The 12,557-nt window shown below is 42.1% G+C and overlaps 1 protein-coding gene across 2 annotated transcripts in view; it reads left to right on the plus strand.

Annotated features, from left to right (window-relative positions):
• Positions 1–383: 383 nt before the first annotated feature.
• Positions 384–12,557, plus strand: part of HIBCH (3-hydroxyisobutyryl-CoA hydrolase) — a 119,456-nt gene continuing 107,282 nt past the window's right edge. For both annotated transcript variants that reach the window (XM_011974236.1, XM_011974237.1), the window contains exons 1-2: positions 384–522; positions 9,498–9,540. In XM_011974236.1, the coding sequence (XP_011829626.1) occupies positions 488–522; positions 9,498–9,540 (78 nt within the window). In that variant the 5' untranslated portion in view covers positions 384–487. The remainder of the gene's footprint in view (positions 523–9,497; positions 9,541–12,557) is intronic.

Below are 12,557 nucleotides of genomic sequence, written 5' to 3' on the forward strand. Positions count from 1 at the left end.
CCTCTACTTGATTCTTAAATAATACTAAGTTTACATTTTAATAAAAAATTACTAAAATTCCAGAAAAGTCCTTCACATTAGTTCCTGCTGGTCAAATTTGCAGGTCAAGCCTACAACAGGTTGCGCTTTGGGCTAAGACAGCCTCTAGAGGGCAATCTCCTTTCCTGCGAGTCCGCCCTAGTCCGCTCTATCCTCCCTCTCCCCGCTCCGCCTCAGCTCGCTCTCCGCCTTCCCCCTGGCCCCGTCCCCGATCCCAGGCCCGCCGCGCACCGGTCCCATCCCCCTTCCCCGCCCTCAACTATTTCCTCCAGGCGTCGTTCTTGCCCCGCCCCTCCCTGCCGCGTAGCGGAAACGGTCGCTCTGGCTTTCTGGAGGACTTGTCATCTGTGCCCAGCGGGGCAGGACGGCGGTGGGCGGGGCTCACGCGAGGCGCTGGAAGGGTCCGCGTGATTCTCGCTACGTTGCTTTAGCTCCGGAGTGTTTGGCGATGGGGCAGCGGGAGGTGTGGAGGCTCATGTCGAGGTGAGTGAGAGAGCGAGCAGCCAAGGGCAGGCTCTTCAGCGGCGCTCGCCAAAGTGGGAAAAGGGCCGGGGGTGGAGACTGCTGGCCTCGAAGTTTCGAGTCGCGCTCAGAGGCGCAGTTTTGAGACCCCAACCTTGGCCCACCCCAACCTTGGCCCTCCCCAAGCCCCAGCCCCCGTCCCTGTCTTCCCTTTCTCCCTCTAGCATCATCTTTGCGGCGGCACCCGCGTTTTCTGCCACTCTAGCTCTTAATTCAACCTTGTCCCCACACGACTTGCATTCTTTTGGCCTCAATTTCTTTTCTTTCTTCGAAGTTGGGTGCAGTTTGGGGACATGGAGGGGTTCAGCTTAGAGGAATTGTGCGGCATGTTTTGTGCAGTCAACACGCACAGGTGCCTTGTCACTTGCTGCACCTCTCTCTGCCCGTGGTATGATTTTATTCAGCTTTCTTGCATGGCTCCAGCGTCAGTGCAGGCATCTGGAACTTTCAGGCTAGTGTTGAGGGACATTTAACGTGGCATGGGGGAGCATGTTTGCAAACGTTGTTTAACTTTTCAAAAGTACCCCTCACTGCACCTTGAGCTCAGCCTAAGAAATCTGGTAGCCACATCTTTAGGAAGTTAGGCTACATGCGGCTTGAACAGCCCACTGTCTGGCCCTGTACTGTCATGTCAGGTAGCAGCTGCGCCCACTTGAAGGGAGAACCATGTTTATTTCCTTAAAATAAGGACAACTTAAATTATTGGATTCTTTAAGCCTTAGAGTTTGCCTTCTGGGTTTCCTGAAAAGGAATGGAGGTGTTTCTTTGAATTAAGAAGAATAGTTTCAGGGGAAAGTGTCTAGAATTCTAACACTGTATCCACAGACCTAATTCTCAGTATATATTTGTTATACATTTAAGAGTTGCTTTTCTGCTTGTTTTTTTAATACCTTAAAATTTAGTACTTGCACGAGCTCATGGAGAGATTTAGTAAATACTAAGAAAATCAGTACACGTAATCGTTGCTGCCGCTTTTTCAGTGTTGTCAGCAAATAGCAAATAGAGAAACAAACTGGAAAGACATGTTCGTTAAAGTTAACTGACTTAGGAAAGGATCTGTCATTTCCACAATTCAGCTTGGCTTTCTTCCACCCCACGTTCCAAAGTGCAGACTCTGTAGGTGAGGGCAGGACCATTTTGGGGGCTTTGATCTGAGATGCCTTTTCCAAACTCAGCCCTGGAGTGGGCATTATCTTGGAAAGCAGAGGCCAAAGTGGTCCAGTCCGCAGTAGCCTAACCCTCAAGCGTGTAAGGGAATACGGTGCTACGGAAAGTGTTTCTGAGAGGAGAAAAGGCCTTGGGCCATGGTTGACAGTGTTGGGCAACCCCACTTGAACTCTGGCCTCCCTTGGCTTCTTTGGTACTGGCCTATTTTTCTAATGCCACTCTCCGCCGCTTCTCCTCTTACCCCGGTGCCAGTTTAGCTCTTGGACTTTTTTTTTTTTTGGTTCCCAAATCATCTCTCTCGGCGTAACTCAAATCTTTGTCTAATCTGACTTTCTCTGAGCTCTAGTGCTGGTCACAACCCTCTTAATGTCTCAGCTGCAACTCACATATAAATTTACACTTAAGGGTTAGGCGCGGGGGCTCATGCCTGTAATCCCAGCACTTCGGGAGGCTGAGGCGGGCATATCATATGAGGTCAGGAGTTCAAGACCAGGCTGGGCAACATAGTGAAACCCCCGTCTCTACTAAAAATACAAAATAAAATTAGCTGGGCGTGGTGGCAGGGGCCTGTAATCCCAGCTACTTGGGAGGCTGAGGCAGGAGAATTGCTGGAACCTGGGAGGCGGAGGTTGCAGTGAGCCGAGATTGCACCACTGCACTCCAACCTGGGCGACAGAGTGAGACTCTGTCTCAAAACAACAACAACAAAAAACAAAAAAAAAAAGGAAAAGAAAAACAAATTTGCACATAAAATATAACCCCTATTCTTTATCTCTCTTGGCACTATCATTCTTCTAGATTCTCAAAGTTACCTAAGTTCTTCCAGACTCCTAAACCTTAACCTCTTCCTGTGGATTCAAGTTTCAACAGTAGTCTCAAAGTTACCACTTTTTCCTCTTCCCAGTGTGAATTGTTTCCGTACAAGAGTGCCAGGTTAATCTCGCTGAGGTTTTACTTTAGTGACTGCCATTCTTCTCAGAAGCTCACAGAGGTGCACTTCTGCTTATGCAATTAAATACAATTTTACCAGCCTGAATTTCACAGATTCGGCCCCAGTATATTCATGAATGAACAGTTACCTACTGTTCTGTTCTACTTGCTGGGAAGCACAGTTCTAGGCATTTTTGTTATCCTATAGCCACCGTGGACTACTTGGTGTTCCTACTGTTCCTTGGAGTCTGAAAGGAGAGCAGATAGGAAACATAATTAGACAAAAGTAATTTTTAGTTACCAATTCTGATAAGTGTCTTAAGGGACACAGTTATGAGAGCCAGATTAGGTAGGGAGAGGGAGTCAGGAAGCCTCATCAGAGAGGTTGCTTTTTGCTGGGTGTGGTGGTTCATGCCTGTAATCCTAGCGCTTTGAGAGGTCAGCGTGGGAGTTCAAGACAGTTCTGAGCATAGCAAGACCCCATTTCTATAAAAAATAAGAAAAAACTAGCTGGGTATGGTGGCATACGCCTATCCTTCCAGCTTGGGAGGCTGAGGTGGGAGGATCACTTGAGCCTCAGAGTTCAAGTTTACAGTGAACTATGATTGCGCCACTGCCCTCCAGCCTGGGCAACATGGAAAAACCTAGTCTCTAAAAATAAAAATGACAGGAAGAGATTACTTTTTCGGTTTTTAATAGGCCTCATTGCCTTTTCCATCTGCTCTGTACTCTGCTGAACTCTGTTGTTTTGGTTCTTGCTCTTTGACTGCCTCTCTTTTTTACTTCTACTTAGTTGTTTCTTAGTTGATCAAAGGCTCAATCTTTGATGCTCTGTTAGGTTGTTTTCTGTGTTAGGAATCATGAGCCTGAGTGCAGAGGCCGAGAAGGAAGCATTGAAAGATGCTGGCTAGATGGTAGCGTGGGGAAACTGGTGAGCTGGATAGAGTGCTCTGGAGAGGAGGCAGCTTCTCAGCTGCAGGCATTGTTGCCCTTATAGAATATAGACTCAGGGTTTCCATTACTACTGCTTTTTCTGGAAAAGCTGGAAAAACTGCATTTTTAGGTGAAATCTCTTGATTTTTAAATGTTAGTAGTTTTCTTTTTCTTTTTCTTCTTTTTAATCTCTGCCGTTCCATCCAGATAATGTTAGTAGTTTTAAAACACTGCTCGGCTGGGCATGGTGACTCAAGCCTGTAATACCAGCACTTTGGGCAGCTGAGGCTGGAGGATCACAGCCCGTGAATTCAAGACCAGCCTGGGCAACATAGACTGTGTCTCTACAAAAGATTTAAAACTTAGGTGTGGTGGTGTGCGCCTGTAGTCTTAGCTGTTCAGGAGGCTTGAGTCCAGGAGATTGAGGCTGCAGTAAGCCCGTGATCATACCACTGCACTGCAGCCTGGGTGACAGTGAGACCCTGTCTCTCAAAATAAATAAATAGAATACAGAAATAAAACGCTACTGACCATTACCACAGTTGCAGTTGGCATCCTTCTGGCAGTTAGTTTTCAGCTGTAGCCTTCTCATTTATTCCTTACAGAAAACGGAGAGATTCCAATGCCTCAGTGATTGTACATGCATGTGGCATGAGACATACCTTTAGTTCTAACTTTTCTTTCAAGCTCTAGTTGTTCTTCTGTTGAATATTTCTGCTTATGTCAGTACAAACTCAAATTCAGAATTGATTTTGTATTTCATCCTGCAAACCAGCGAGCTTCTTTCCCTGTCTTTTCTATATTCTCCTAGTTGTCCTGGTCTGAAATCTTAAAGTCGTTTTTGACATTCTTTTCCATTGAGTTTTTACTCTATAATAACTTGTAATAATATCACTCCCTTCTGTTTCCACAGCTGCTGTTCTTCATCACCCCATGCCTAAATTATTGGCCTCCTGGACTTGATTTTCTGCTCTATTCACACCTTGCCTACTTCTGGGATAATAATTTTCATTAAGCACTACTTCGTGATGTTGTCTTCCTGCTTAAGCAGTTTCATGTAGTTGTTTAATTGCATGAGGCCATGTTTATTTTATTGGATAATTACAAAAAGTTCCTGAGTGATAAAGTTCTCATCTAAGACAGTTGTTTATTTAAACTACACACATCATAACCACCTGGAGGATTTGTTAAACACAGATTTCTGGGCCCCACAGTTTCTTGTTCAGTAGGTCTGGAGTGGGGCAGAGAATTTCAGTTTCTAGTAAGTTTCCAGGGGATGTTGATGGTACTTGTCCAAGAACCATACTTTGAGAATTGTTCTAAAAAAAGCCAAGTTAACATCAGCTGAAGGAAATAAGCCTGATAAAGTTAATTAAGAAATTAGGAGTAGCAGGCTGGGCGCAGTGGCTCACACCTGTAATTTCAGCACTTTGGGAGGCTGAGGCGGGCGGATCAAGAGGCCAAGAGATCATGGCCATGCTGGCTAATATGGTGAAACCCCGTCTCTACTAAAAATACAAAAAATTAGCTGGGCATGGTGGCCGGCACCTGTAGTCCCAGCTACTCGGGAGGCTGAGGCAGGAGAATGGTGTGAACCTGGGAGGCAGAGCCTGCAGTGAGCTGAGATTTTGCCACTGCACTCCAGCCTGGGCAACAGAGAGACTCCTTCTCAAAAAAAAAAAAAAAAAGGTAGCAGAGTTGTGCGTGCCCTCTTCCTCTCCACCAGATGGCAGTTTTGGAGCCAGTAGAAAGGAGAGATCATAAATTCAGAATTACTTGGGGACACTGAATTCTCAATTACATTTTGAGATATAAAAGCTAATATCAAATTTTAAATGACAGCTGAATTTGAATTAGAACAAGTGGGCCAGGTGTGGTGGCTCACGCCTGTAATCCCAGCACTTTGGGAGGCTGAGGCAGGCAGATCACCTGAGGTTGTGAGTTAAAGACTAGCCTGGCCAACATGGAGAAACCTCGTCTCTACTAAAAATACAAAAATAAGCTGGGCGTGGTGATGCACACCTGCAATCCCAGTTATTCGGGAGGTTGAGGCAGGAGAATCGCTGGAACCTGGGAGCAGAGGTTGCAGTGAGCCAAATGGAAGCAATATGATTATATAGTATTTGGCAAGGAATTTGGTTGTGTATATATATGTTTTTGTAATTGGTCCACAGATTTTTGTGACCTATAAATTTTGTGTACAGTGGCTTTGTTTGATAGGTTTACATTAACTTTGAGTTAAATTCTGCCTTATATATAAAACTGGGACTTGGAGTTCTCTTTGTTTATTTGTTAAAACACTGCAGTTAGTACTTAAACTATTACATAAGAGTTACAAATCTGGCAACACCTTCTTGAACCAACATTTGGGTACTGGCCTCATTAAGGACTAAAGTCATTCTGGATTTTTATACTTAAAATTTACAAAAAGATAAAATTGAGTCAAGTTGAAAACATTTTAGAAATGATGTTTAGGGTAGTGTAGTTCGCACTTTAAAAGTAATTTTGAAAACCTTATTTAGACAATATCCCTAAATAAGATACGCTCTGTTGCTTCAGTTTCATAATTATAAAGTGTTAGTGTTGATTTCTAATGACAGCTTCCTTCTTTGAAATCATTTAGGGGAGCTTCAAACAAAGTATCTGTGCCTGTGCCCCACCTTCAGAGTTTGATGTATTTGGTCTTGGGTGTGACCTGAGCTTTGAAATTTTTACCTGTCTCCAGGTGATTTTTTTTTTTTTTTTTGGGAGACAGAGTCTCACTCTTGTCGCGCAGGCTAGAGTACAGTGGCACAGTCTCAGCTCACTGCAACCTCTGTGTTAGAAATACCAAAATTGGGCCGGGCGCGGTGGCTCAAGCCTGTAATCCCAGCACTTTGGGAGGCCGAGACGGGCGGATCATGAGGTCAGGAGATCGAGACCATCCTGGCTAACACGGTGAAACCCCATCTCTACTAAAAAATACAAAAAAAAACTAGCCAGGCGAGGTGGCGGGCACCTGTAGTCCCAGGTACTCGGGAGGCTGAGGCAGGAGAATGGCGTAAACCTGGGAGGCGGAGCTTGCAGTGAGCTGAGATCCGGCCACTGCACTCCAGCCCAGGCGATGGAGCGAGACTCTGTCTCAAAAAAAAAAAAAAAAAAAAAAAAAAAACCAAAATTGTTAGATGATTGGTGCTGTGAATAAAAGTCAGCATAGAGACAAAAAGATTTCTCAGCAAGCCATTTTTACTTTCTGCAGAAAGGAGAGCACGCTTGACAAAGGAAAAGCAGACATATTTATCCCTTACGCATTTATGTTGTTCTTACTGCTGTGTCGTGCATCCTTTGGCTGGAGCGGGACCTCACACTCTTAAACTGATACCCAATATGCTAATAGCCTAAATAGGTAAGTGCAGGGAAGAACAAAGAATTTGCTTATGAAAGGTTTAAGGAAGCAATAACATTTTTAAATAAGGAAGGGCATAGGCTGTGAGCTGGAACGTGCCTGTGAGCGTGTCCAATAGTTATGCAGGATAGGGCTTAACAAGGAGTTACTAGCACAAAGCAAGGAGACTTGAAGAAAGTCTTTAAAAGAAACTATTATTTCTAACACTTACGATTTATTCTTTAACAAGAAGAAAAACTTTGAAGAGGAAACTTTTTACTTTCTACACTCTGCCTCCCAGGTTCAAGCTATTCTGCTGCCTCAGCCTCCTGCGTAGCTGGGATTACAGGTGCCTGCCACCATGCCCGGCTAATTTTTGTACTTTTAGTAGAGACGGGGTTTCACCTTGTTGGGCAGGCTGGTCTGGAACTCCTGACCTCAGGTGATCCGCCTGCCTTGGCCTCCCAAAGTGCTGGGATTACAGGCATGAGCCACCATGCCCAGCCAAGTCTCCAGGTGATTCTAATGCACAGACCAGTCTTGGAATCACTGGGCTAGGATAAGAACATTTTACTTGTGGTGAGACAAATTCAAAAATGCTAATTCAGGAATGTGAACTATGACCGACTTAAACAAATAGATCATTTCTCTCTATTGTATAATTCAATTTGAATGTAATATAAAAAGAAAGTAATATAAATTTTGAAAGGTAAGTTGGATTACAAATATTTTTATAAATCCAGTCATCCAAGTTGTGGTTATAAGTGGTAACTGGTCATACTGCCTTTTGTGAAACCTCAGGCTGTTGGTCTTTGTATAATCTCAGAGTATCCTTGAAAAATTAACAGATTGTCAGTTTATCAGTTCCATTAGATAGTATATGTATCCGCACATGTGCACAGCCCTTATCAGGCTGCTGCAGGTACTGATTCTAGCTTTGACCTCTTTCCATAGATCTTAAATTTAGTTTCTTAAACAAAAAGCATGCATCTTAGTATATTCTAACTATAGTATTTTTATGTGCACATCTGTCATTACATTGTGGGTTTCTCAAGGGCAAGAGCTATGTCTTTTAGGAAATTTTTAAAAAATCCCAAAGCATAATGATACAACTTGATGAATTTTCACAAACCAGGTATACCTAAATCACCAGCACCTGGATCAAGAAACAAGCTTTCCAGAGGCTCTCCTCATGCCTCTCTCAATCAATGCCCTTCCCTATGTTGCCATTTACTTTCTTATTAAAATGTACACAAGGCACTTGAGTACACTGTTCTGAAGTTTATAGCTTAGTGAACTTATACCTGCAGTCCTGTAATCAGCATCGGGATAGGGACAGTTTCCAACGTTCTATGTTTGTTCATGCCCCTTACCAGGTGACCCCACCCTCACCATTTTCATGTCCATTATCAGTGGTCACTTTGGTCAATCTGTGTCTCGGGCTTTGTATTCCTAGCCCAGCAAGCACTTTTAAAACAGCAAAAATAGAAGTGTGTTGTGTTTATTGTTTTGTAGCCTGCTCTCCTTTTGTGATTTGTCATGACTGCTTTTCCGTGTTAGTATTTTTAGTGGTTGTGTAATGGCTGTGTGCATTAATAGACACAGTCTTTAAAATAATGCTCTATTCTTAGACATTTACTTTGCTTTCGGTTTTTCCATCATGTAAATAATTGTGAACATATTTATCAATCAAACTTTGGTCATATTTCTGAGATTTCCCTAGCGCACATGCTTGCAGAATTAGTGGATTGAAGGGTGTGATCATTTTAAAGGCTGTGGATTTGTATTTCCAAACTGTTTACCAGAAAAGCAGTACCAATTTATACCTCTCTCTACAGTGTCTGAGAATACTGTTTGTATTGCATCTTTTACAAACGTTTTTTCTTAAGAGTAATGACTTTATTTTTTAGAGTAGTTTTAAGTTGGTGGAAAAAATGACCTGCAAATTTGAGCAGAAAAGTTTGACAAATAATAAGGACATGTATCAACCATTACAGTATCGTACAAATAAGTTTCACTGCCCTAAACATCTCCTGTGTTCCAACTGTGCATCCCTCACTCCCCCAAACCCCTGGCAACCACTGATCTTTCTACTGATTTCATAATTTTGCCCTTTTCAGAATATCATACAGTTGAAATCAGAGTATGTAGCCTTTTCAGACTGGCTTCTTTTGCTTAGTAGTATGTATGTATTTAAGTTTCGTCCAATTTTTTTTTGTGGCATAATAGCTCATTTCTCTTTTTCATGGCTGAATAACGTTTTATATGGTTGTATTGAAATTGGTGTGTCTTCCAGCCATTGAAGAACATCTTGGTGACTTCCACATTTTGGCAGTTATGAAAAGTTACCATAAAATTCATGTACCAAGTGGCTATACCATTTAAAGTTCCCACCAGCAGTGGATGAGAGCTAAACCTTTTAAAACTTTTTGTTCTAATAATACCTTTTAGAAGAGGCTGAAGCAAAAGGTGATATACTATTTGTAAACTGAAACATGACTACCCACATTACTGTTCTCATTTTATTCCACGTTTGTTTCAGGTTTAATGCATTCAAAAGGACTAATACCATACTGCACCATTTGGTAAGTTTTGCGGGCATTATTTGTATGTGTAACTTAAAATGTCATTGTTAGAGAAGTAGAGAAATACTGGTATGGCAGGTTTCCTTGATCTTGGTACATCATGGTTCTCAACTATAGCGTCAAGACATGGCCCACATACCTTGTAGGAGGTGGTATAAGATTATGGTTAAAACCATGGTTCTTATAAGTCAGAATGCCTGGGTTAAATAATGGGTTCACTACTTCATCTTGGGTGGATTACTTGGTCTCTTACAGCTTTCCTTTTGATATATATAAAATGAGAATAATAATAGTATCTACCTTAGAATGCTTTTAAATTATAAATAAGATAATTGTATTAATCAGCGTTCTCTAGAAGGACAGAACTAAATAGGACATATGTATATATGAAAGGGAGTTTATTAAGGAGAATTGACTCACATGATCACAAGATAAAGTCCCATGATAGGCCGTCCGCAAATTGAGGAGCAAGGAAGCCAGTGATGGATCAGCCTGAGTCCTAAAACCTCAAAAGTAGGGAAGCTGACAGTGCAGCCTCCAGTCTGTGGCCAAAGGCCCAAGAACCACTGGCAAACCACTGGTATAAGTCCAAGAGTTCAAAAGCTGAAGAACTTGGAGACTGATATTCGAGGGTAGCAAGCATCCAGCACCAGAGAAAGATGAAGGCTGGAAGACTCAGCAGGTCAAGTCTTTCCAACTTCTGCCTGCTTTTATCCTAGCCATGCTGGCAGCTGATTAGACGGTGCCCACTCAGACTGAGGGTGGGTCTACCTCTCCCAGTCCACTGACTCAAATGTTAATCTCCTTTGGCAATACCTGCACAGACACACCCAGGAAAAATACTTTGCATCCTTCAATCCAATCAGGTTGACAGTCAATATTAACCATCAAAATAATGCATTAAAAAATCTAGCATAGTCTTTGGGAGGCCGAGGTGGGTAGATCACGAGGTCAGGAGATCGAGACCATCCTGGCTAACATGGTGAAACCCCGTCTCTACTAAAAAAATACAAAAAATTAGCCAGACATGGTGGTGGCCGCCTGTAGTCCCAGCTACTCGGGAGGCTGAGGCAGGAGAATGGCGTGAATCCGGGAGGCGGAGCTTGCGGTGAGCCGAGATTGCGCCACTGTACTCCAGCCTGGGTGACAGAGTGAGACTCCATCTCAAAAAAAAAAAAACAAAAAAAAACTCTAGCATAGTGCATGGCATGTAACAGTCATTTTATACGTTAGCTATTATTGTAATGGTACCCTTGCAAAGTTAAATATCCATAGTTTACCAGATTGGAAGAAATACATTTTATTCACTTTTATATTTCTTATAGAGGCTGACAAGTAAATTGCACGTAAAAACAATAACAGGTCATCTGATATCACTGTATTTTAGGTGGTACTGTAAGTATTTGTCGTGTTATTAGCTCAGTTAATTCTCACGATAGTCCTCTGTGGTACATACTACAGATCTCTTATTTGCAATTCTAAAACCCTAAAACCAAAAGTTTTTTGTTAGTTTGTGGTAAATGCATTGGCAAAAATCTTCCTGGTTGGGTTCCAGGAAGAAAAGTCAGCAAGAGAGTGGGAAATGTTAACTAAGATTAACATTTTTAGTTAATCTTTCTTATGGCTTATGCCCCTGGTAAGCAGGGGCGGCTGCTTCACTTCCAATTACAACATTCATGTAGATTTCTCTTTAGACTAATTTATAGCCATTGAGACAGACAAGTGTCTGATCTTTGACAAACCTGACTAAAAGAAGCAATGACAAAAGGATTACTTATTCAATAAATGGTGCTGGGATAACTGGCTAGCTAGATGTGGAGAATTGAAACTGGACCCCTTCCTTAGACCATATACAAAAATTATCTCAAGACGAATGAAAGACTTAAATGTAAAACCCAAAGTGGTAAAAACCTGGAAAACAACCTAGGCCGTATCATTCTGAACATAGGAATGGGCAAAGATTTCATGACGCAGATGCCAAAAACAATAACAACAAAAGCAAAAATTGACAAATGAGATCTTATTAAAGAGCTTCTGTACAGAAAAAGAAACTATCAACAAACATACAACCTACAGAATGGGAGAAAATGTTTGCAAACTATGCATCTGACAAAGGTCCAATATCCAGCATCTATAAGAAACTTAAATTTATGAGAGAAAAAAAACTTTTCAGAAGAAGATACACGTGCGGCCAACCACATATGGAGAAAAAAAAAGCTCAGCATCACTGATCATTAGAGAAATGCAAAACGAAACCATGATGAGATACCATCTCACACCAGTCAGAATGACTATTATTAAAGTCAAAAAATAACAGATGCTGGGAGGTTGTGGAGAAAAGGGAACGTGTATACACTGTTGATGGGAGTGTAAATTAGTTCTACCGTTGTGGAAAGCAGTGTGGCGATTTCCTCAAAGAGCTAGAAACAGAACTATCATTCGACCCAACAGTTCCGTTACTGGGTGTGTACTAAAGGAATATAAATTACACTACCGTAAAGACTCAGGCACACATATGTTCACTGCAGGACTATTCACAATAGTAAAGACATGGAATCAACCCAAATGCCCATCATTAGCAGATTGGATAAAGAAAATCTGGTACATATACCCCATAGAATACTATGCAGCCATAAAAAAGAAGTTGTGACCTTTGCAGGAACATGGAGGGACCTGGAGGCCATCATCCTTAGCACACTAATGCAGGAACAGAAAACCAAATTCCGCATGTTCTCACTTATAAGTGGGAGCTAAATGACGTGAACACATGGACACAAAGAGGGAAACAACAGACACTGGGGCATACTTGAGGGTCGAGGACAGGAGGAGGGAGAGGAGCAGAAAAAAATAACTGTTGTATTCTAAGTTTATGTGACAGTCTGTACAACAAACCCTCATGACATGAATTTAATTATGTAACAATCCTGCGTGTGTGCCCTGAAACTATAATAAAAGTAAAACAAAACAAAACAACAAACCTTAACACTGTTTCCTAGCATTTAGAAAAATAAATCCAT

Source organism: Mandrillus leucophaeus, unplaced genomic scaffold (assembly GCF_000951045.1).
Source record: "Mandrillus leucophaeus isolate KB7577 unplaced genomic scaffold, Mleu.le_1.0 Scaffold143, whole genome shotgun sequence".
Classification (NCBI taxonomy): Eukaryota; Metazoa; Chordata; class Mammalia; order Primates; family Cercopithecidae; genus Mandrillus; species Mandrillus leucophaeus.